Source organism: Scyliorhinus torazame, chromosome 4, assembly GCF_047496885.1.
Source record: "Scyliorhinus torazame isolate Kashiwa2021f chromosome 4, sScyTor2.1, whole genome shotgun sequence".
In the NCBI taxonomy this organism is placed as follows: domain Eukaryota; kingdom Metazoa; phylum Chordata; class Chondrichthyes; order Carcharhiniformes; family Scyliorhinidae; genus Scyliorhinus; species Scyliorhinus torazame.
This window is the reverse complement of record NC_092710.1, coordinates 266,266,072-266,291,941: the sequence shown is the minus strand read 5'-3', so window position 1 is coordinate 266,291,941 and position 25,870 is coordinate 266,266,072. Positions and strand designations below refer to the sequence as shown.

Here is a 25,870-nt window from a genome sequence, read left to right as displayed (position 1 = left end):
CTATGGATTTTCAGGCTTCAAATCTTTACTGATTTAGCCTGGTCCTCCTTCAGAACTTCTCCATCCAAATGTCTGCTTGGTTTATAAAGTGGGAGCTTCATTAAGAATGTGAAATACAAAAACCGTGAAGGAACACATTTTACAATTCTGCCTGTAGGATGTGCCTGATGGTTTTATGTTTGAATGTAAATCCACTTGTGAGTGAGTGAACTGAGGGAGGTAAAAGGGCAGGATAACACTAGGGCACAGCCTTCACCACTTCTTCTATCACTCCCTCCATGATTTCACCATTAATGATATTCAGCAAGATATCTTGGAATTGATCCACAGGGTTGAAGTTGCAAGGTCCTCGCCCTGTGTCGGTCTGCTTTCTCCTGATTTGAACAACCCCATCTTGTAAACAGAGTAGTAGTGTTGAGACATGGAAAGCTTCACGAGCACATAAGAGCGATTCCCGTGTGCCTATCCCGCATTCCAGTGTGTGTGAGTAAATCACGTAACTAAGTTGTGTTAAAATGATTTGCTGTGTGAAGCTCTTTTAAGATGTCAGTGTGTCAAGGGCTTTAGTTGAAAGTTGCAGTTTGAATGTGTGGCATGCATAGTAAGGGATGGAAGGGCTGTAAGGCTGTCTGAGGGCTTTGCATGGATCAGCAGTAAATGCGTAACAGGCAGTGGGCAACACTTTGTGGAATGCCGGCTTGTAGCAGCAATTTGGTATATGGCACTATTGAATAGCCTTATCCTAGCAACTTTGTTACAGTAACAATCATCCCCAGCATCTGTTTCCAGGTTTTTCCTTTTTGGTACTGTTCAATCACTTGCCCAGATACTCTATTTGCTGCCTCTATTTTTGCCCCCTTTTGCCCTCACAGCCAGCCACTTACTTTTGCTGCAGCTGTTAAAGTATCTGCAGCAACCCCAGAAATTCTACTCCCCCTCCCCCTACCAACATTACATCTCAGCTGTCACCATCTTCAATGATGGTCATGACTGATTATCCAGACCCCAGGAGTTTCATCTGAAATGACCACGGTTAAGTGCCTAACACTTACGGACCATCCTCACGGCTTTTGTGTCACTGGTGGAAAATCCACCCCTAACTCTAAAATAAATTGTAAGCCCTAGCTGGAACCAGAAAAAAAATTAAAGATTGTGAGGAATGCAGTTTTACTCCAACCAGTGCCTGCAGTTCTACTCTTACACTTAGTTCATTGGACTCCTTTTACGAATAAAAATCTTAACACGTTACACCCACACCCAAGTGGGTTACATATGTTCTGAGAATCTCCGTGTAGCCGTAGGCTAATCTAAGCATCCAAACAAAAATCCCGTTGTTAACTCCAATAAAATGTCTAGCCTGAAAAAGTAAAGTCAAACTGACAAGATTCAGTTCATATACTCAGAAATGATGCTAAACGATTAAAATAACGATATACACTTATAAATCCAGCACCAGCTTCCCCTTCCCCCTGCCCTCACCCTTGGCACTAGCATTTGGAAATTCTTTTGGACTTAATGCCTCAACCTAATTTTCTAAGTACCAAAATGATTTTTCTTACTGCCTGTCACCGACGGCTTCATCTGCAACATGGAAGCTTCAAAATCTAATGACTTGCAACAATAAAATTGAATTAAAAGACAGGTCGGATAATGCATATATTGTGGACAGAAGTGAAAGGACAGAGAAAGTCAATCATAAAATGAACACACGTACATGTGCACACAACTTTTTGGAAAATCTTACAAAGCTTGCAAATTGAATTACTTTTTTAAAAAAAATTGCATTTCTGGTATGCACTTTAAAGTAAGTATTCGTGTCCAAGATGGATAATATTAGTCAGGTATCTAAGTGAGAGCAACTGAAGACCACACAGGCCAGGAATCCCACATAATTACCCATGTTTAGTGAGTGTAACTGAAGGGTGTTACAGAAAAATGTTAACAGGAAACAGAACAGGTTTTAAAGCACTTATTGTTACGTCTCAATAATGAAAAACAGTCTAACTCTCTGGAATGGAAAAAGAAAATGTCTGTGATTGAAGACGACTGATAAGCTTCCTTAATCAAAAATCTGTAAGGCTGCCAAAGACAACTGGAAAAAAGAGACTTGAGATTCAAGAATGTTCCAGTTTCTCAAGGAAGCTTTGATATCAAAGTTCAAATACCTGCAATTAAAATAGTCAAACTCCGGAATAAAAGAGTGTGCCTTTTTCACACTGATATTAATGGAAAGTATTAGCTTTATTTTTAAAGCAGCATGGAGCCTTCAAAAGATAATTACACTGCAACTAGCACACACAGAAGCCTGAACTGTTTACATTGCATTTTAACTGCAAAAATGAATTTAAAAATAATATATTTTCATTAAAATCTCAAAAAGGCATACTTTTGTTTTCCGTATTCTTTCTGAATTATGAACAACAAATGCTTAAGACATTTTGCTGTGTGTATGTGTGTTTGTTATTTACTAATTTGGAAACCTGCTTCTGTTTAACTCGGCCTGGCTGTATTCACTTTATGGCTAAACCTCAACATCACACGCCATATAATAAAATGTTGAACCATACAAATCTATCAACAGCGTTGGTTATTGTCCTCTGAGCTTTGTTCTCCACTTGGACCTATGACAATTTGCTACGTTACACCCACACAACCCAACTGCCACTTGTGTGTGCACGTGTTTGCTAGCCTTTTGTGCATAGGGTTCAGTCCCAACTGGAACTCATTTAACAAAATCTCCAAATCTGAGGCTCACCTTTGTCATTCTAACTGCATAAATATATGCTTCGGTTTTAGAGGCGCAAGTGCAGTAGTCAACATTAAAGGGTTTGTTTTGACAAGTGTAAACCAAGCTGCTGGATTTTTTTTATTTTTCCCTACCTCCTGATCAACACTTCCAAAATGGTATCAGATTGCAACTGCAGAACGTCCTTGCAACTGCAACCCTCCCCTACCCTTCCACTGCACCCTTTCCCCCACCATAAACCATAAGGGGAATTTAAGTTCAGTTTGGATCTTACAATCATTATACACCAATGTTGCTTGCACTTTGCCGCTCTGTAGAATAACTTAAAGGCACTTGTAGTCAACAATATAAAAATGAGGACTGTTACTGTGCTAACTTAAACCAGACACTTTCTTCCTTTGTCAGAAACATGATGGTGTTTGATCATTCAGTTGTCTTAAAACACTGACTACAGTACAAAGGGAAAGGAAGTTCTTTACCTCCAGGAAGATCTGTGGCAGGCTGACCAGTGATATTAGAAGGATCTTGTAGCTGATAAGTTGTTGACGTTGAAGAGGTACCATCAACAGTATCATTCGAGGTCATGTATGTGCCATATGTTGAAGTTGGATAATACTGTGCATACTGGTTTTGGCCAAATGCTGTATAGGAAGGGTAATCCTAAAATGGCAACAAGCAGGTTTAAGTAATATCTCTTGTATCTTACACTTTATGCTGTTCAATCAGTGTAATGAAAACTACCAGAATTGTCATAAATAAAATGCATTCAGCGGAATAAAATCACACTGTGCACAGAGGTAATAAATACAACAACTAAAAGGGACGTTCCGATCAACTATGTTAAGGGACACAATTCTCCCAAAACATTTCTAAGTGTGGTCTCCGGCGGGAAATGCATTGCAATTCCTGCCGGATGGGTTGGCGCAATCCAGTTTGCAATCCACTCACATTTAGAAAATCTTTTGAAGGGGGACGAGTTTTGCACTGGCACGGATAGGGGTGGGGCCTAAACATGCCAGCAAGCCAGGCTTCACAGAGATCAGGGGCGCCTTTTTTAAAGGGCTCCCCGATCTTAAAGTGATGGTAAAGGTTCCCCACCCCCCATCATTGCCGGCATTGGGGCTTCAGTGCCGCCTTCCACAGCCAGGGGGCAATGCCATGGTACTGTGACCACCCAAGAACTACTATGACCACAGAGCTCCCTGGTGTGGTCATCGCGTCTGGTCTCTGGTGGCTGCATGTTCTGCTGGCGGGTGATTGAATAGCGAGAGCCAGGAGAATCCGGCTTCAAACAAATCCAACATATTCAAATGAGAATTTAAATATGCTAATTTGGGCATGAACCAGATTATGTCAGCTGCAGCGGGCCTGGAGTATTGTGCGTTGTTCTGTGCCCGGCGCAAATCCCGTTTCGGGGCTCTCCCGCAAGTCTCCCGACATAGCAAGATTTGCGCCAGGTGCAACGTGGCTGGAGAATGGCCCCCAATATTTTGGATATGCATGCATAAATTAAGGGGTTGTGTGATGAGTGTGTAAGATCCAATACAGCTACAAAACTGGCATCGACCTGACAAAATAGAATATTGCCCAGGTACATCTGTCTAATTACTTCCACATTCAACCTACTCTCAATCATCTGCAAGGTGAGGAAGGGGTTGTCCAGTGTTATCTGGTGGCAGATACTAACCAGTAATCTGCCACAGATGTTCACTTTTAATTCCGTCAGGACCACTTTGTTCCAGACCTCCTTCTCGGCTTGGATCAAGCACGGACAAAAGGGCATAATTTCAGACATGAGGTGAGAGTCAATACCCTTGACATCAATGAAACATTTGACCAAGTGTGACTCAGGAACCCTACTGAAATTTAAATTAATGGTGATTGTGGGGAAATACCTCCATTGGCTGGAGTCATACTTATTACAAAGGAAGGTGACTGTGGTTGCTAGAGTTCAATAATTTGAGACCCAGAACATCACTTCAAGAGTTCCTCAAGGTAGTGTCCAAGGCCACTATTTTCAACCGCTTCATCAATGAACCTCCCTCCATCATAAAGATGTTATAACAGAGCATTCAGATAAATTCAAGGTAATCAAGCAATGTCACAAGATGTTGTGGGAGGGAAGTCATGTTTAACCAATTTATTGGAATTCTTAGAAGGAATCATATGTGCTGTAGATAAAGGAGAACCCGTTGATGTACTGCACTTAGATTTCCAGAAGGCCTTTGATATGGGCCAGGATTCTCCGAACTCCCGGCTAAAAATTGGCATGAGCGATGCTGGCGTCAACGGGCCTCCAGGCCCAGTCATTCTCCAGTCCTCGGGGGCTAGAACGGCGCCGGAGTGCTGTACGTTGCTCCAGCGCGGAAAGCCAGCCCTACCCGCATGTGCGCCATGGCCGGCGCGGGTCCGCGCATGCACGCCACGGCTGTCTCCATGCCGGCCTGCGGGCAACATGGTGGAGCCCTACAGAGGCCCGGCGCAGAAGAACATAGGCCCCCCCCGGAATTAGCGTGCCCGCCGATTGGTTGCCCCCGATCACGGGCCTGGCCACCGTGGAGGCCCCCCCCCCCTGAGTCGGCTCTCCCCGGCCCCCCCCCCACCAGGACGGCCTCCCACAGCCAGAATGCCGAGGTCCCGCCGGGTAGGACCATACGCGAACGATGCCGGCGGGACTCGGCGGAATTCGCCGGGCACTCGGCTGGTCGAGCGCGCAGAATCGCCGCGGGGGCGGCTTTCAATGGCCCCTGATCGGCGCCGCGGTGGCAGGATTGGCGCTGATTCTCCGGTCGCCGGAAAATTGGCAGCCCGGCATCGGTGCAGCGTGTCAGGATTCGCGCCCCCGCGCCACCCCACCCCAAACCCCCCCCTGCGATTCTCCGACCCGGCGCGAGTTCGGACATTTCCCGCCCAAGGTGTCACATCAAAGTTATTCTGGAAAATAAAAGTTTATGCTGTAGGGGGTAACTTATTGGCATGGAAAGAAGATTGGTTAGCTATAAGGAAATAGAGCATCAGTATAAATTGGTCATTTTTTTGGTTGGCAAGATATACCAAGTTGTGTGCCGCAGGAATCAATGCTGGGGCCTCAATCATTTACAATTTAAGTAAATGTCTTGGATGAAGGGACCATATGTATGGTTGCTAATGTATTGTTGCGGTCCAAGGGGTTGACTCCTGCTCCAAATTCATATGTTCATATTAGGTCAGAAGTGGGGCCCTTGACAGTTGATTGCATAGTGTTCAGTTCCATTCACAACTCCTTAGATACTAAGCAGTTCATGCCTGCATAAAACAAGACCTAGATTTTACAGGGTGCTGTGGTCCCTGGACCTCCCCCTGCTTAAAATGTCAGGGATCCGGGGTGGAGGGAGGGCTACGTTATCCTGACAGTAGCCCTAAAGCATTTAATGTTGGGAGCAGCGTTAATTGCCTTAAACGCCACTTCTACCCCATTTGGCCAATCAGACAGTTCCAGTAGCACCAGCCAGAATTGATGGCCACCATGCTGAGGAGCCCAGATAAGTTTGGGGTTGGGTCTTAGTGAGGGGTGTTGGGGTTTGGGTTTACTTGCCTCGATGAGTGTTGCTCCAACAACACTCAAGAAGTTCGACACCTTCTAGAACAAACCAACCCACTTGATTGGCACTCCATCCATCATCTTAAATATTAATTCCCTTCAACGCCAACGTACAATGGCATCAGTGTGTACCATCTACAAGATGCATTGCAGAAACTCATCAAGCCTCCTTCGACAGCATCTTCAAACCCATGACATCTACTACCTGAACCACAAAGGCAACAGATGCATGAGAACACCCCCACTTCCAGGTTCCTCTCCCTGACTATTTCATTCATCATCTTTGACAAAGGGTCACCTGGACTCGAAACATTAGCTCTTTTCTCTCCCTACAGATGCTACAGACCTGCTGCGATTTTCCAGCATTTTCTCTTTTGGTTTCATTCATCACCATTGGGCCAAAACCCAGGTATCCCTCCCTATCAGCACTATGGGAGTGCTTCCACTGAACAGTCGACAGTGATTTATTACCATGTTCTCAAGAGCAATTAAGAATGGATGTTGGCCTTGCCAAAGATACTTATATTCCTGTCAATGGATTAGAAAAAAAAGAGCATGACTGGCTTCAGCTTCCTTGAGAAGAGGAAGGTGAAAGAAGTTGGTCAGGTTTTGGACTCCTGGGGCGAAATTCTTCAGTATCAGCGCGAGGTCCGCCGACCGGCATCAAAAACGGCGCAAATCAGTCGGGGCATCGCGCCGCCCCAAATGTGCAGAATCCTCCGCATCTTGGGGGGCCGAGCCCTAACCTTGAGGGGCTAGGCCCGCGCCGGACTGATTCCCGCCCCGCCAGCTGCCGGAAAAGGCCTTTGGTGCCCCGCCAGCTGGCACGGAAATGACATTGCCGGGTGGCGCATGCGCGGGAGCGTTAGCGGCCGCTCACGGCATCCCCGCGCATGCGCTGTGGAGAGAGTCTCTTCCGCCTCCGCCATGGTGGAGACCGTGGCGAAGGTGGAAGGAAAAGAGTGCCCCCACGGCACAGGCTCGCCCGCGGATCGGTGGGCCCCGATCGCAGGCCAGGCCACTGTGGGGGCACCCCCTGGGGCCAGATCGCCCCGCGCCCCCCCCCCAGGACCCCGGAGCCCCCCCGCGCCGCCTTGTCTCGCCGGTAAGAGAGGTGGTTTAATCCACGCCGGCTGGACAGGCATCCTAGCAGCGGGACTTCCGCCCATCCGGGCCGGAGAATCGCGGGGGGGGGGGGGGGGGGGGGGGGCACCAACTGGCGCGGCGCGATTCCCGGCCCCGCCGAATCTCCGGTGCCGGAGAATTCGGCAACTGCCGGGGGCGGGATTCACGCCAGCCCCCGGCGATTCTCCGACACGGCGGGGGATCGGAGAATCTCGCCCCTGATTCTATCTCTTGGGACCTTTCTTGGAAGGCACATGCATGTACATTTGATGAAGATAAAAGTCAAGTTCCATTGCGATAGCCTTAACAATTAAAAAAGGCAGATTCACAGATGAAAAATGGTCAATTGAGTGAGGTAACCGGGCACACAAACATTTGTGGAATTGCACTCACTGTATGTCGTAATCTTCAGAAGAGGAGTGATTTGTGAAAAATTAAATAATAAATGCAACTCCCAACATAAGTCCATTAAGTTTAATAGTAAACTTTCCTCATGAGGTATTAGTCACTGTTAGATATGATGGCAATAAAGAATGTTGTATTCTTAGCTGTAAAATGTTGTATTCAGCAAGGAATAAAACACTTGAAGAATTGTTCCATAAAATAATACACAGACGTTTCAGAGTAAATGGTATTGTTCTTGTACCATGTGCTTTATATATTGAAATAATACACTTAGGAACCTTATAGAAGACACTTGCCAAGTACATGAGTAGCTCATAAATCTGTTATATTGTGAGTACTTTCTTAGCTGCTACAAAACAGAAGTGACATGCTGGTTGAGTTGAACCATTCTTTCCTATGATTTCTGTGTTGGACATGCCCTACTGTGCTTAAAACATGAGAGCAAATGGTAGAAGATGAGGATCTCCATCATGTGTGTTACATGCTGAAGCTGGGATTTCACAATGAACGAGAGATGAGTCAAGAGTTCACAAAGAGAGCGAGAGGAGCCGGGAGTTCACAAAGAACGCAAAAGGAACTGGGAGGTTAAAATGAGAACGAGAGGAGCCGGGAGTTTAAACAGAGCACGAGAGGATCCGGGAGTTCACAAAGAGCACGCGAGGAGCCGGGAGTTTAAAAAGAGCGCGAGAGGATCAGGAAATTTAAAAAGAGCACGAGAGGAACCGGGAGTTTAAAAAGAACGCAAGAAGATCTGGGAGTTCACAAAGAGCGCAAGAGGAGCCGGGAATTCACAAAGAGCAGGGGGGCTGGTTTAGCACGGTGGGCTAAACAGCTGGCTTGTAATGCAGAACAAGGTAGCAGCGTGGGTTCAATTCCCGTACCGACATCCCCGAACAGGCGGCGGCGGAACGTGGCGACTAGGGACTTTTCACAGTAACTTCATTGAAGCCTACTTGTGACAATAAGCGATTATTATTATTATTAGAAGCCGGGAGTTCACAACGAGCACACGAGGAGCTGGGAGTTTAAAAAGAGCGCAAGAGAATCCGGCCGTTTAAAAAGAGTACGAGAGGAACCCGGGGTTTAAAAAGAGCACAAGAGAATCCGGCCGTTTAAAAAGAGTCTGAGAGGATCCGGGAGTTCACAAAGAGCACGAGAGGAGCCGGGAGTTTAAAAAGAGCGCGAGAGGATCCATAAGTTTAAAAAGAGGAGAGGATCCGGGAGTTTAAAAAGAGCACGAAAGGAGCCGGAAGTTCACAAAGAGCACGAGAGGACCCGGGAGTATAAAAAAAAGCACTCGGGGAACTGGTAGTTTAAAAAGAGCAGGAGAGGACCCGGAAGTTCACAAAGAGCATGAGAGAAGCCTGGAGTTCACAAAGAGCACGAGAGGATCCGGGAGATTAAAAAGAGCGCAAGAGGATCCGGGAGTTCACAAAGTTTATGAGAAGAGCCAGGGGTTGTAAAATGTGCGTGAGAGAAGCCAGGATTTCACAAAGAGCGTGAGAGGACCCAGGAGTTCACAAAGAGAGCAAGAGGAGCTGGGAGTTCACAAGGAGCGCGAAAGGAGCTGGGAGTTTAAAAACAGCGCAAGGGGAGCCAAAAGTTCACAAAGAATATGAGAGGATCCGGGCGTTTAAAAAGGGTGTGAGAGGAGCCAGGAGTTCACAATGATCGCGGAAGTTCACAAAGAGTGCGAGAGGAGCTGGGAGTTCACAAAGAGCAGGAGAGGTACCGAGAGTTTAAAAAAGAGAGCAAGAGGAAAGTGAATCTAAGAGCAGAACCAGGTGGATTAAAAGACTGTAAAAAAGGGCAGAGTGCAAGCTTACATCTCCTAAGAAAATCTAAACAACTGTTTGGGTGAGTATCGTTGGGTGGGAACTTACTACTATTATTGGTTATACTTGTTAAAATATCATTCTATGACTCATTATTTGTAAGAAATATATTATATAATAACAAAGAGCTGAGAAGAAGGGCCTTAGTTGATATTGTACGAAGTCTTACAACACCAGGTTAAAGTCCAACAGGTTTGTTTCGATGTCACTAGCTTTTGGAGATTCCTCAGGTGAATGAAGAGGTATGTTCCAGAAACACATATATAGACAAATTCAAAGATGCCAGACAATGCTTGGAATGCGAGCATTTGCAGGTGATTAAATCTTTACAGATCCAGAGCTGGGGTAACCTCAGGTTAAAGAGGTGTGAATTGCATCAAGCCAGGACAGTTGGTAGGATTTCGCAGGCCAGATGGTGGGGGATGAATGTAATGCGACATGAATCCCAGGTCCCGGTTGAGGCCGCACTCATGTGTGCGGAACCTGGCTATAAGTTTCTGCTCGGTGATTCTGCGTTGTCGCGCGTCCTGAAGGCCGCCTTGGAGAACGCTTACCCGGAGATCAGAGGCTGAATGCCCTTGATTGCTGAAGTGTTCCCCGACTGGAAGGGAACATTCCTGCCTGATGATTGTCGCGCGATGTCCGTTCATTCGTTGTCGCAGCGTCTGCATGGTCTCGCCAATGTACCACGCTTCGGGACATCCTTTCCTGCACCGTATGAGGTAGACAACGTTGGCCGAGTCGCACGAGTATGTACCGCGTACCTGGTGGGTGGTGTTCTCACGTGTAATGGTGGTATCCATGTCGATGATCTGGCACGTCTTGCAGAGATTGCCATGGCAGGGTTGTGTGGTGTTATGGTCACTGTTCTGAAGGCTGGGTAGTTTGCTGCAAACAATGGTTTGTTTGAGGTTGCGCGGTTGTTTGAAGGCAAGTAGTGGGGGTGTGGGGATGACCTTGGCAAGATGTTCATCTTCATCAATGACGTGTTGAAGGCTGTGAAGAAGATGTCGTAGTTTCTCCGCTCCGGGGAAGTACTGGACGACAAAGGGTATTCTGTCGGTTGTGTCCCATGTTTGTCTTCTGAGGAGGTCGGTGCGGTTTTTCGCTGTGGCGCGTTGGAATTGTCGATCGATGAGTCGAGTGCCATATCCCGTTCGTACGAGGGCATCTTTCAATGTCTGTAGATGCCTGTTACGCTCCTCCTCGTCTGAGCAGATCCTGTGTATACGGAGAGCTTGCCCATAGGGGATGGCTTCTTTAATGTGTTTAGGGTGGAAGCTGGAGAAGTGGAGCATCGTGAGGTTATCCGTGGGTTTGCGGTAAAGCGAAGTGCTGAGGTGACCGTCCTTGATGGAGACGAGTGTGTCCAAGAATGCAACTGATTTTGGAGAGTAGTCCATGGTGAGTCTGATGGTTGGATGGAACTTATTAATGTCATCGTGCAGTCGTTTCAGTGATTCTTCGCCGTGAGTCCAAAGGAAAAAAATGTCATCGATGTATCTGGTGTATAACGTCGGTTGACGGTCCTGTGCGGTGAGTAGGTCCTGTTCAAACTTGTGCATGAAGATGTTGGCATATTGGGGTGCAAATTTGGTCCCCATGGCTGTTCCGTGCGTCTGGATGAAGAACTTGTTGTCGAAGGTGAAGACGTTGTGATCCAGAATGAAGCGGATGAGTTGCAGAATGTCGTCGTCCAGTACTTCCCCGGAGCGGAGAAACTACGACATCTTCTTCACAGCCTTTAACACGTCATTGATGAAGATGAACATCTTGCCAAGGTCATCCCCACACCCCCACTACTTGCCTTCAAACAACCGCGCAACCTCAAACAAACCATTGTTTGCAGCAAACTACCCAGCCTTCAGGACAGTGACCACGACACCACACAACCCTGCCATGGCAATCTCTGCAAGACGTGCCAGATCATCGACATGGATACCACCATTACATGTGAGAACACCACCCACCAGGTACGCGGTACATACTCGTGCGACTCGGCCAACGTTGTCTACCTCATACGGTGCAGGAAAGGATGTCCCGAAGCGTGGTACATTGGCGAGACCATGCAGACGCTGCGACAACGAATGAACGGACATCGCGCGACAATCACCAGGCAGGAATGTTCCCTTCCAGTCGGGGAACACTTCAGCAATCAAGGGCATTCAGCCTCTGATCTCCGGGTAAGCGTTCTCCAAGGCGGCCTTCAGGACGCGCGACAACGCAGAATCGCCGAGCAGAAACTTATAGCCAGGTTCCGCACACATGAGTGCGGCCTCAACCGGGACCTGGGATTCATGTCGCATTACATTCGTCCCCCACCATCTGGCCTGCGAAATCCTACCAACTGTCCTGGCTTGATACAATTCACACCTCTTTAACCTGAGGTTACCCCAGCTCTGGATCTGTAAAGATTTAATCACCTGCAAATGCTCGCATTCCAAGCATTGTCTGGCATCTTTGAATTTGTCTATATATGTGTTTCTGGAACATACCTCTTCATTCACCTGAGGAAGGAGCAGCGCTCCGAAAGCTAGTGACATCGAAACAAACCTGTTGGACTTTAACCTGGTGTTGTAAGACTTCGTGCTGTGCTCACCCCAGTCCAACGCCGGCATCTCCATATCTTAGTTGATATTGTTCGATATTAAAAGGATTAATTTAGCTTAAAGTGATAAGACATGGCAGGAGAGCTCCAAGCTGTGGTCTGCTCTTATTGCTCCTTGCGGGGTCCCAGGAATGCTTCCAGTTCCTAGGAACAGCATGTGTGCAGGAAGTGTTTCCAGCTGCAGCTCCAGGAAGCCCGAATTTCGGAGCTGGAGCGGCGTCTGGGGACACTGTGGAATATCCGTGATGCGGAGAGTATCGTGGATAGCACGTGTAGAGAGGTGGTCACCGTAGACTCAGATTCCACAGGCAGGAAGGGAATGGGTGACCACCAGGCAGAGCAAGAGGGCCAGGCAGGCAGTGCAGGAATTTCCTGTGGCTATTCCCCTGCAAAATAGATATACCGTTTTGGATACTGTTGAAGGGAATAGCCTCTCAGGGGATAACAGCAGCAGCCAAATTTATAGCACCATGGTTGCTCTGTCGCACAGGGGAGAAGTAAAAGGTGTAGAAATGCAATCGTCAATTGTGAGGGGAATAGATAGATGTTTCTGTGGTCACAAAAGGGACTCCAGGGTGGTATGTTGACTCCTTGGTGCTCGGGTTAAGGATGTCTCAGAACGGTTGCAAGACATTCTGAAGGGGGAAGCTGAACAGTCAGTATTCGGAGTACACGTTGGAATAAATAACATGGGTAAAAAAACGGATGAGGTCCGAAAAGCCGAATACAGGGAGCTAGAAAGCAAGTTGAAAAGTAGAACCTCAAAGGTAGCTATCTCAGGATTACTACCAGTACCATGTGTTCGTCAGAGTGAAAACAGCAGGGTATATAGGATGAATACGTGGCTGAAAAGATGGTGTGAGGGTGAGGGATTCAGATTCCTGGGGCATTGAAACAGGTTCTGGAGGTGTTGGAACAAACTGGACGGGTTACACCTGGGCAGGAGTGGGACTGATGTCCTGGGGTGCGGTGGATGGGATGGATTGGGGGGGGTGGGGGGTGGCATTGCTAGAGCGGTTGGGGAAGGTTTAAACTAATATGGCAGGGGCGGGAACTTATGTAAGGATTCAGAGCAGAGGGAATAAGGAAAAAGAAAGCAAGACAGCAAGGAGAATAAGAAAAGTGATCGGCAAAGAAATCAAGGGGGCTAGAATCAGATAAGGACACCATAGAAAATGGTAGGAACAGGACAAAGAATGATAAAAAGACTAGCATTAAGGTTTTGTACCTGAAATCTTGGAGCATTTGAAATAAAATGGATGAATTAGTTGCACAGTTAGGTGTAAAAGACTATGATATAATTAGGATTACCATGACACGGAGCGAGGCTCTCCGATCCTGGAGCTATGTGTTGATGATGGCGTCACCTGGCCCCTAGGATCAGCGATCCTGCGCCGCACAGGGGGCCAGCACGACACTGGAGAGTCTCACGCTGTCCCAGCTGCCGATACGGGCGTCAGGACGGGCGCCGCGGGTCCGCTCATGCGCGTGTGGGATGCCGTCTCCGCGCCGGCCCCGACGCAACATGGCGGAGACCTACAGGTGCCCGGCGTGGAGGAACATAGGCCCCCACAGGGATAAGCCCGCCCGCCGATCGGTAGGCTCCGATCGCGGGTCAGGCCACATTGGAACCCCTCCCCCCACCAGGCGGGGGGGCAGCATGAACACCGAGGTTCCGCCGGGCAGGACCACACGAGAACGATTCTCCGCTCACCGGAGAATCGGTGGACCGGCATCGCGTGATCCCCCCCCCCCCCCCCCCCCCCCCCCCCCCCCCCAGCGATTCTCCGATCCGGCACGGGTTCGGAGAATCCCGCCCATAGTTCCAAGGAGGGGAACTAAACATTGAGGGCTATTCAGTTTTTAGGGAGGACAGACAGTTGCATTGTTGATTGAAGAAGATATTGATACAATATTAGCACAATTGATGTAGAACCTGTATGGGTTGAGTTAAGAAATACCAAGAGGAAAAACCATTCGTCGGGCTGGTATACAGACCACCAAACTATAGTGGTAATGTTGGGAATAACATTGGACAGGAAATCAGAGATGCATGTGATAAATAAACATCTATGATTATGGGTGAGTTTAATCTGCATATAGATTGGGGTGAGTCAAGTTAGTCACATTACAATGGAGGAGGAACTTAAAAACTATGGGAAGGGAGGCAAGGGGTGCCCATGACCGTTGCGGAGGGTTTATGCTTCTGATGGGAAAGCAAGCTGCAAGCAAGTTGTGCGCTTCCATCCATACATAATGAGTTGAGACCAGGAAAGTGGTTTTGGCCACAGTGGTGTCAGGGAAGTGCATGGAAGTAGAGCCGATTGAAATAAACTTAAAATTCACTTCCAAACACAGTCAAATATGGTGTTGAAATATCATTTGCCTTATCTAGGAACTGGGATTAGGATGCTCAGCCCATCGAGTTTGCTCCGCCATTCAATATGATGATCCACACTACTCCCATTTCCCTTTAAGTCATTGGTATTCAGAAATCTGCCAATCTCTACTTCACACATACTCAACTGCAGCTTCCACAGCCCTCCAGGTAGAGGATTCCAAACATTCACTACCCTCGGAGTAAAAATGTTTCTCCTCTTTTGGTTCTTAGTGGCTTCCCTCTTATTTTAAAATTGTGTTCCCTGGTTCTAGACTTGTCAATCAGGGGAAACATCTTACCTGTATCTACCCGGACTATCCCTTTCAGTATTTTGTAAATTTACACTGAGACATTTACTTTTGAGAAACTAAAGCATAATCGTAAACTTTGGAAAAAGTTACCTATCCTCATTCAGTGGCATTAATGGGGATGCCACAATTGGTCTACCATCGTCAGGTTTGAGGAAGTGAAATAGGCAGAAATCCCTTTTCCAACTGTTACCTATTGCCCCTTTTAGGACTGCATGTGTAGAAATATATATTTTGCTGAATAGGAGGGGGTCAGGCTGAACTGTGTTATGCAAGGTTAACGCAGGTCAGCCTCACAAATGACAGAAATGTGAAGTAATGGAAGGCTGGCATAACCCATGGTTCAGGACCAGAGTGCATGTCTCTGTCTCCAGCGAAAGATGGTTAAGAGAAGAGAATTGGAATTTATACCTGATGAGAATTGTTGAAGCTTGTCGAATTGGAAACAGAATTGCTGCTCGCATAAATACCGGGTGATGGTGTGAAACTAGAACCTGCAGTCAAAACAAACAGCACATTTAGAAATCTTACATATCTCAAATTAAGCATCACAGTAAAAATTGCAGATGCAGATGACAAAAGTAAAACAAGTACTGGATGCACTTCTTGACCACAGTGGCGCTCGCACTATTTTTGTGCGGATAATAAATTAACATGTCATTGGGTGCGATTCTCCCAAAAGGGAACACAGTCCCATAGCGAGCGCGTTTAGTGCATGTTTCCCGGCGCTCACAGTGCCGCGAAACACATGGCTATTCAACCCAACTCGCGTAGAGTAAGGGGCCTGAACGGGAACTGTGCAGTCGAGGGCACACACAGCCCCTTTTGTACAGTGTAGCGAAAGATCGGGATGCCATTTTTACCGCACCTTCTCCAACACCTACGCCGGGCAACCCTGGCCCGATTGCTTGCGCGTAGAAAATGCCAGCTTGGCACCTTGGCAGTGATAACCTGCTATCCTATAAGTCCCCATGCCAGCTGGCAGTGCCACCTGGGTAGCTTGACAGGGCCAGGTTGTCATGCAGGTAGCACTGCCAAGGTGCCAGGCTGGCACTGCCAGGGTGCTCAGGTACACCAGCAGTGCCAAGGCACCACACTGCCCAAAAGGAATGCAGCTGGGAGCCTCCGATACCCTGGGAGGCCCTCAAGATTGCCATTCGGTCTGGTTCCCGTTTGCGAGGACCAACGCTGAACGGTGCTCGCCCGAGGTCTCTGAGGCGAAGGGGTTGAATCCCAAAGCCTCGGGTATCTCGGGAATTTGCACATTAGAGTGAGGCTTACGTTCTAATATACAGATTTGCCAAAAAGTGGGTCCCGCCAATTGTGGATGGGATTTTCATTGCAAAATGTCTCAAGGTCGTGTTAAGTCTCGCGAGCCGTGGGGAGCTGGGTAGGTCCCAGGAGCAAGGTCTGCTGGCTTTCGACAGCCACCCTTCGGTGTGGCGAGATGCTTTTTCGGCAAAGCGTGGCCGTTGGATCATGCCCATTATGTCACAATTGTGAGGAGCAGAGGGAGAAAGGGAGAGGAGGAGAAGAGGGAATCCACGGGAGTCACAAAGCCAAACAAGGGGAAAAAGGGAGAAGGGGAGGGGGCAAGAACCCTCCCCCCCGACCCAGCAAGGACAACAATTAGAACCGCAGTCGAAAGGAGCGGAGCACAGTGTGTGACACCCAGGGTGGAAGTTGATACTGGGGAAAAAGCAGACTACCAATGGGGGGGAAGGGGAGGGGGGCAGAAGGAGGGAATATATATGTAAATACCAGGTGCACTATAGATCGAGTTGTTACTCTGTAAAAACTGAAAACTGCCAAGAAAAAAATATTTTAAAAAAGATTACAAAAGGGACAAAAGTAAAATCAAACTAATACATGATGAAGGGCATAAGACAAACGCCTGGAATTCCCCGAAGAACACCAGTGAGTGGAATAAAGGAGTAAATTAGGTAGCAGCTTCTGGTGTCCACACAGTAGAGCAGAAGTCAGGAAGTTGTTCTCCCTGTTGTTCTGCTCCTCCGCAGAGTTTGGAGGCCTCTCGCGAGATTCAATGGCCTCGTCCCGTCACCAGGTCGGGTTCAATGAGGCTGTTAAATCGTGCCCTGAATCTCTCAGCAAGGGTACCACTGCAGCATGGTTTGTGGAGGAGCAAGGCTTGTGAAGGTTAGGGCAGCCAGACAAAATGGCACCCCAATCTGCGACGAGCCTCTCCTGCTGGGACCGCCAGCAGGAACTGACTCTAAGTGCGGCCTCGGCGGAGAGAATCTATACAAGGCCCCAAAAAAGTGCGGTTAAATAGTGGATGCTGCAGCCGCCAAAAAACATCCTGCTAAACATGACCAAAACCGGACAGAGATTTGTTTTCCAGTTGAATCGCGGCCTCAGTGTTCACACACATGCAAGGGGTGAAATTGCTCTACTTACGCAGTAAACACCAACTAAACATGCTGGAAAAAGTTATGGCTCATCCATTCGAGTGATAAGCAATGTTTCCTGTAAAATTTCATTGTTGAGAGCGGTCAGCTTTTTAACTAGTGGTACCTTAAAGTATTTTTGCACCTCGGCTGCGCTGCACTCATACAGAATAAGGCTTGTGCAGTACTTTCCAGGCTTCTGTGCAGCTGCATATTCACCCAGCTATTACTGATAAATAACCTCCCTGGTACAGAAAATAAACATTTACAAGACTTACTCGGCCCCTCCAAATTTGCACGTTTGCACTAAATCCTTCTTGGTGTCCATTTCACATGTGAAATTACAATAGCTTCTCTTGTACCCCTAACCCTACTCAATAGTTAAAACCTGCCAGGGAATAAATTTAGCAGAAAAAGCGACTCCATTAGATCTCATTATATTGGAATTCAAATTCAGGTCCAAATGTAAATTGCTAAAACAGTTTTTTTATTAAGTTAAGGATTTGACTTCCCTCGGACTTTCTGTTGCTGTGTTTTTGATGACATTGCAGGTAGAAAATATGACGAAATTCAAGGATCAACTGTGACCGGAAACAGGAGTGCTGGTGGTGGGCGAAATTCTCCACTGCCTGCCCCCAGTAGTAGGGTTTCTAATGCAGCAGAGAATCGGGCTTCGGGGAAAAAACAGGATTGGTGCCAGGTGCCGATCTGTTTCCGATGCTCTGGCCGCGGGATCGAGGTTTGCACCTGGGAGCCAGCATTCTCCCGGCCCATGGTCCTCTGGGCCGGGAATCACGTGGACGAGAATCACTAAAAGTATTTCCCAGCGTGACCCTGACGTGGTGGACCTTGCTGTGGGCCAAGAGGGGTAATTTCTTAACGGAGAAGCCCCAAAGTCCATCTGAGGGGCACCCTCCCTCCCCATAATGCAAGATCTGCCCACCCTCCCCCCACCAGACCCTCCTTAGATAAAGAGACCTCCCAGAGACCTCCTAAATAAACAGACCTCCATAGAGATTTCCTAAATAGGGAGACCCCCCTATAGAGATCCCCAAAATGACGAGATCCTGCCAAAGACCCCTTAATAATGGAAGCCCCCCACATAGATCCCCAAAATGCAGAGGCTCCCCACAGACTCCCCCGAAAAGAGACCCCTGTCATGAAACCCCTCAGCAAAACAAGAACAAAGAACAAAGAAATGTACAGCACAGGAACAGGCCCTTCGGCCCTCCAAGCCCATGCCGACCATACTGCCCGACTAAACTACAATCTTCTACACTTCCTGGGTCCGTATCCTTCTATTCCCATCCTATTCATATATTTGCCAAGATGCCCCTTAAATGTCCCTATCGTCCCTGCTTCCACTACCTCCTCCGGTAGCGAGTTCCAGGTACCCACTACCCTCTGCGTAAAAAACTTGCCTCGTACATCTACTCTAAACCTTGCCCCTCTCACCTTAAACCTATGCCCCCTAGTAATTGACCCCTCTATCCTGGGGAAAAGCCTCTGACTATCCACTCTGTCTATGCCCCTCATAATTTTGTATACCTCTATCAGGTCGCCCCTCAACCTCCTTCGTTCCAGTGAGAACAAACCGAGTTTATTCAACCGCTCCTCATAGCTTATGCCCTCCATACCAGGCAACATTCTGGTAAATCTCTTCTGCACCCTCTCTAAAGCCTCCACATCCTTCTGGTAGTGTGGCGACCAGAATTGAACACTATACTCCAAGTGTGGCCTAACTAAGGTTCTATACAGCTGCAACATGACTTGCCAATTCTTATACTCAATGCCCCGGCCAATGAAGGCAAGCATGCCGTATGCCTTCTTGACTACCTTCTCCACCTGTGTTGCCCCTTTCAATGACCTGTGGACCTGTACTCCTCGATCTCTTTGACTTTCAATACTCTTGAGGGTTCTACCATTCACTGTATATTCCCTACCTGCATTAGACCTTCCAAAATGCATTACCTCACATTTGTCCGGATTAAACTCCATCTGCCATCTCTCCGCCCAAGTCTCCAGACAATCTAAATCCTGCTGTATCCTCAGACAGTCCTCATCGCTATCCGCAATTCCACCAACCTTTGTGTCGTCTGCAAACTTACTAATCAGACCAGTTACATTTTCCTCCAAATCATTTATATATACTACAAAGAGCAAAGGTCCCAGCACTGATCCCTGTGGAACACCACTGGTCACAGCCCTCCAATTAGAAAAGCATCCCTCCATTGCTACCCTCTGCCTTCTATGGCCTAGCCAGTTCGGTATCCACCTTGCCAGTTCACCCCTGATCCCGTGTGACTTCACCTTTTGTACTAGTCTACCATGAGGGACCTTGTCAAAGGCCTTACTGAAGTCCATATAGACAACATCTACTGCCCTACCTGCATCAATCATCTTAGTGACCTCCTCGAAAAACTCTATCAAGTTAGTGAGACACGACCTCCCCTTCACAAAACCGTGCTGCCTCTCACTAATACGTCCATTTGCTTCCAAATGGGAGTAGATCCTGTCTCTAAGAATTCTCTCCAGTAATTTCCCTACCACTGACGTAAGGCTCACCGGCCTGTAGTTCCCGGGATTATCCTTGCTACCCTTCTTAAACAGAGGAACAACATTGGCTATTCTCCAGTCCTCCGGGACATCCCCTGAAGACAGCGAGGGTCCAAAGATTTCTGTCAAGGCCTCAGCAATTTCCTCTCCAGCCTCCTTCAGTATTCTGGGGTAGATCCCATCAGGCCCTGGGGACTTATCTACCTTAATATTTTTTAAGACACCCAACACCTCGTCTTTTTGGATCACAATGTGACCCAGGCTATCTACACCCCCTTCTCCAGACTCAACATCTACCAATTCCTTCTCTTTGGTGAATACTGATGCAAAGTATTCATTTAGTACCTCGCCCATTTCCTCTGGCTCCACACATAGATTCCCTTGCCTATCCTTCAGTGGGCCAACCCTTTCCCTGGCTACCCTCTTGCTTTTTATGTACGTGTAAAAAGCCTTGGGATTTTCCTTAACCCTATTTGCTAATGACTTTTCGTGACCCCTTCTAGCCCTCCTGACTCCTTGCTTAAGTTCCTTCCTACTTTCCTTACATGCCACACAGGCTTCGTCTGTTCCCAGCCTTTTAGCCCTGACAAATGCCTCCTTTTTCTTTTTGACGAGGCCTACAATATCACTCGTCATCCAAGGTTCCCGAAAATTGCCATATTTATCTTTCTTCCTCACAGGAACATGCCGGTCCTGTATTCCTTTCAACTGACACTTGAAAGCCTCCCACATGTCAGATGTTGATTTGCCCTCAAACATCCGCCCCCAATCTATGTTCTTCAGTTCCCGCCTAATATTGTTATAATTAGCCTTCCCCCAATTTAGCACATTCATCCTCGGACCACTCTTATCCTTGTCCACCAGTACTTTAAAACTTACTGAATTGTGGTCACTGTTACCGAAATGCTCCCCTACTGAAACATCTACCACCTGGCCGGGCTCATTCCCCAATACCAGGTCCAGTACCGCCCCTTCCCTAGTTGGACTGTTTACATATTGTTTTAAGAAGCCCTCCTGGATGCTCCTTACAAACTCCGCCCCGTCTAAGCCCCTGGCACTAAGTGAGTCCCAGTCAATATTGGGTAAGTTGAAGTCTCCCATCACCACAACCCTGTTGTTTTTACTCTTTTCCAAAATCTGTCTACCTATCTGCTCCTCTATCTCCCGCTGGCTGTTGGGAGGCCTGTAGTATACCCCCAACATTGTGACTGCATCCTTCTTATTCCTGATCTCTACCCATATAGCCTCACTGCCCTCTGAGGTGTCCTCTCGCAGTATAGCTGTGATATTCTCCCGAACAAGTAGCGCAACTCCACCTGCCCTTTTACATCCCCCTCTATCCCGCCTGAAACATCTAAATCCTGGAACGTTTAGCTGCCAATCCTGCCCTTCCCTCAACCAGGTCTCTGTAATGGCAACAACATCATAGTTCCAAGTAGTAATCCAAGCTCTAAGTTCATCTGCCTTACCCGTAATGCTCCTTGCATTAAAACATATGCACTTCAGGCCACCAGACCCGCTGTGTTCAGCAACTTCTCCCCGTCTGCTCTACCTCAGAGCCACACTGTCCCTATTCCCTAGTTCTCCCTCAATGCTCTCACCTTCTGACCTATTGCTCCCGTGCCCACCCCCCTGCCATACTAGTTTAAACCCTCCCGTGTGACACTAGCAAACCTCGCGGCCAGGATATTTATGCCTCTCCGGATTAGATGCAACCCGTCCTTCTTATACAGGTCACACCTGCCCCGGAAGAGCTCCCAGTGGTCCAGATAATGGAAACCCTCCCTCCTACACCAGCTGTTTAGCCACGTGTTTATCTGCTCTATCTTCCTATTTCTAGCCTCACTGGCACGTGGCACAGGGAGTAATCCCGAGATTACAACCCTCGAGGTCCTGTCTTTTAACTTTCTGCCTAGCTCCCTGAACTCCTGCTGCAGAAGAGAAACCTGTCAGGAAGCCCCTAGAAAGGAGAAAGCTGTCAGGAACCATCCAGGAAAGAGACCCCTGTCTGGAAGTGGGAGAGCAAATCAGTTGCAAATCACCCCCGAGAACGTTGGGCTGGATTGTCCGCCATCAGGATGCTCTGTTTTGCCGGTAGCCTGGGGGTTCCCCGATGGCGTGGGGCTGCCCCACAATGGGAAATCCCATTGACCAGCTGGTAAAATGGAGCGTCCTGCCGGTGTGCTGAACCAGAAATCTGGGAATCTGAAGCTAGGTGGGAGTTCGAAGCTGGGTGGAGAGGAGGTGCTTTTTATCCTTGGTAAGTGACTGGTAAGTAGTTTTTCTTTTCATTTGTCTATTTATTTATTTATTTTTTCTTCTGTTTTTTGAAATTGTAGTTGTATAAGTTAACCTAAAGTTTAAGACATGGCAGGAGATCCCAGACCTGTGTCATGCTCCTTGTGTGCGATGTGGGAGCTCAGGGACACGTCCACTGTCCCTGGCTCCTTCACGTGCAAGAAGTGTGTCCAGTTGCAGCTCTTGGTAGACCACTTGACGGCTCTGGAGCTGCGGATGGATTCACTTTGGAGCACCCGCGATGCTGAGGACATCGTGGATAGCACGTTCAGTGAGTTGGTCACACCGCAGGTGAAAGTTACTGAGGGAGATAGAAAATGGGTGACCAAAAGACAGAGCAAGAGTAGGAAGGCAGTGCAGGTGTCCCTTGCGGTCATCACCCTGCAAAACAGATATACCGCTTTGGATACTGTTGAGGGAGATGGCTCACAAGGGAAGGCAGCAGCAGCCAGGTTCATGGCACTGTGGCTGGCTCTGCTGCGCAGGAGGGCAGGAAGAAGACTGGCAGGGTTATAGTGATAGTGGACTCAATAATAAGGGGAATAGATAGGCGGTTCTGCGGACGCAATCGAGACTCCAGGATGGTATGTTGCCTCCCTGGTGCAAGGGTCAAGGATGTCTCGGATGTGCGGCAGGACATTATGGAGGGGGGGGGGGGAAGGGGAGAGGGTGAACAGCCAGCTGTCGTGGTGCACATAGGCACCAACGATATAGGTAAAAAATGGGATGAGGTCCTACAAGCTGAAATCAGGGAGTTAGGAGTTAAACTAAAAAGTAGGACCTCAAAGGTAGTAATCTCAGGATTGCTACCAGTGCCACGAGCTAGTCAGAGTAGGAATGTCAGGATAGAGAGGATGAATGCATGGCTCGCGAGTTGATGCAAGAAGGAGGGATTCAAATTCCTGGGGCATTAGAACCGGTTCTGGAGGAGGTTGGACCAGTACAAACCGAATGGTCTGCACCTGGGCAGGACTGGAACCAATGTCCTAGGGGGGTGTTTGCTCGAGCTGTCGTGGAGGGTTTAAATTAATGTGGCAGGGGGATGGGATCCGATGTAGGAAGTCGAAGGGAAGTAAAACGGAGCCAAAAACAAAAAGCAGTAAGGGGGAAAGTGTAAGGCAGAGAAGCCATAGTCAAAAATCAAAAAGGGCCACAGTACAGGGTATAGTGACTGAGGAGAGTGTGAAAAGGGAGGTGGCCAATGCAGGATTGAGGGAGCAGTACATGGAACGAGGTAAATGAGCTTGTTTCGCACATTGAAATTGGCCGGTACGATGTTGTGGGCATCACAGAGACGTGTTTGCAAGGGGATCAGGGCTGGGATCTAAATATCCAAGGATATATGTCCTATCGAAAGGACAGGCAGATAGGCAAAGGGGGCGGAGTTGCTTTGCTAGTAAGGAATGAAGTTAAATCGATAGCAAGGAACGATATAGGATCAGAAGGCATAGACCCTCTGTGGGTAGTGTTGAGGAATCGCAAAGGTAAAAAGACCCTGATGGGAGTTATGTACAGCTCCCCTAGCAGTAGTCAGGATGTGGGGCAGAAAATGAATCAGAAGATAGAAAAGGCATGTAAAAAAGTCAATATTACAATAATCATGGGGGACTTCAATATACAGGTGGACTGGGAAAATCAGGTTGGTAGTGGATCCCAAGAAATGGAATTTGTGGAATGTCTAAGAGATGTTTTTTTGGAGCAGCTTATGACAGAGCCTACTAGGGAACAGACAATTCTGGATTTGGTGATGTGTAATGAGGTAGACTTGATTAGGGAACTGAAGGTGAAGGAACCCTTAGGGAGCAGTGACCACAATATGATAGAATTTACCCTGCAGTTTGAGAGGGAGAAGCTGCAATCAGATGTAATGGTATTACAATTAAATAAGGGTAACTACAAAGACATGAGGGAGGAGCTGGCCAGAGTTGATTGGAGAAGGAGCCTAGCAGGGAAGACAGTGGACCAGCAATGGCAGGAGTCTTTGGGGGTTATTAGGGAGGCACAACATAAATTCATCCCAAGGAGGAGGAAACATGCTAAGGGGAGGACAAGGCATCCATGGCTGACAAGGGATGTCAAGGACAGCATAAAGGCTAAAGAAAAAGCATTACAAGGTGGCGAGAATTAGTGGGAAACCAGAGGATTGGGAAGCCTTTAAAAGCAAGCAGAGGACAACTAAAAAAGCAATAAGAGGGGAGAAGATGAAGTACGAGTGCAAGCCAGCTAGTAATATAAAGGAAGATAGAAAGAGATTTTTTTCAATATATAAAAGGTAAGAGAGAGGCAAAAATAGACATTGGACCACTAGAAAATGTAGCTGGAGAAGTAATAAATAGGAAACAAAGAAATGGTAGACGAACTGAATAGTTACTTTGCATCAGTCTTCTCGGTGGAAGGCACTAGTGGGATGCCAGAGCTCCAGGAGAACCAGGGGGCAGAGGTGAGTGCAGTGATCATTACTAAGGAGAAGGTTCTGGGGAAACTGAAAGGTCTGAAGGTGGATAAGTCACCTGGACCGGATGGATTACACCCCAGGGTCCTAAAAGAGATAGCTGAGGAAATTGTGGAGGCATTAGTGATGATCTTTCAGGAATCACTGGAGGCACGAAGGGTCCCAGAGGACCGGAAGGTGGCTAATGTAACACCACTGTTTCAGAAGGGAGGGAGGCAGAAGATGGGAAATTATAGGCCGGTTAGCCTGACTTTGGTCATTGGTAAGATTTTAGAGTCTGTTATTAAAGATGAGATTGTGACGCACTTGGAAGTGCATGGTAAAATAGGACTGAGTCAGCACGGCTTTGTCAAAGGGAGGTCGTGTCTGACAAATCTGATGGAGTTCTTTGAGGAGGTAACAAGCAAGTTAGCCAAAGGAGAACCAGTGGACATGATTTATTTAGATTTCCAGAAGGCCTTTGACAAGGTGCTGCATAGGAGACTGTTAAATAAGTCAAGAGCTCATGGTGTTCAGGGTAAGATCCTGGCATGGATAGAGGATTGGCTGACTGGCAGAAGGCAAAGAGTGGGGATAAAGGGGTCTTTTTCAGGATGGCAGCCGGTGACTAGTGGTGTGCCTCAGGGGTCTGTGCTGGGACCACAACATTTTAACAATATACATTGATGAGCTGGAAGAAGGTACTGAAGGCACTGTTGCTAAGTTTGCAGATGATACAAAGATCTGTAGAGGGACAGGGAGTATTGAGGAAGCAAGGGGGCTACAGAAGGACTTGGACAAGCTAGGAGAGTGAGAATGAAGTGGCGAATGAAATACAATGTGGAAAAGTGTGAGGTTATGCACTTTGGTAGGAGGAATCTAGGCATAGACTATTTTCTAAATGGGGAAATGCTTAGGAAATCAGAAGCACAAAGGGACTTGGGAGTCCTTGTTCACGATTCTCTTAAGGTTAATGTGCAGGTTCAGTCGGCAGTTAAGAAGGCAAATGCAATGCTTGCATTCATGTCAAGAGGGCTAGAATACAAGACCAGGGATGTACTTCGAGGCTGTATAAGGCTCTGGTCAGGCCCCATTTGGAGTATTGTGAGTAGTTATGGGCCCCATTTCTAAGAAAGGATGTGCTGGCCTTGGAAAGGGTCCAGAGGAGGTTCACAAGAATGATCCTGGAA

At 47.7% G+C, this 25,870-nt stretch overlaps 1 protein-coding gene across 20 annotated transcripts in view; it reads right to left on the bottom strand.

Moving 5' to 3' along the window:
- eya4 (EYA transcriptional coactivator and phosphatase 4) overlaps nucleotides 1-25,870 on the bottom strand; it is a 758,447-nt gene that overhangs the window by 163,031 nt on the left and 569,546 nt on the right. For all 20 annotated transcript variants that reach the window (XM_072499738.1, XM_072499733.1, XM_072499734.1 and 17 more), the window contains 2 exons: nucleotides 15,399-15,481; nucleotides 3,226-3,406 (listed from right to left, as the gene is read on the bottom strand). In XM_072499738.1, coding sequence (XP_072355839.1) covers nucleotides 3,226-3,406; nucleotides 15,399-15,481 — 264 coding nt within the window. The remainder of the gene's footprint in view (nucleotides 1-3,225; nucleotides 3,407-15,398; nucleotides 15,482-25,870) is intronic.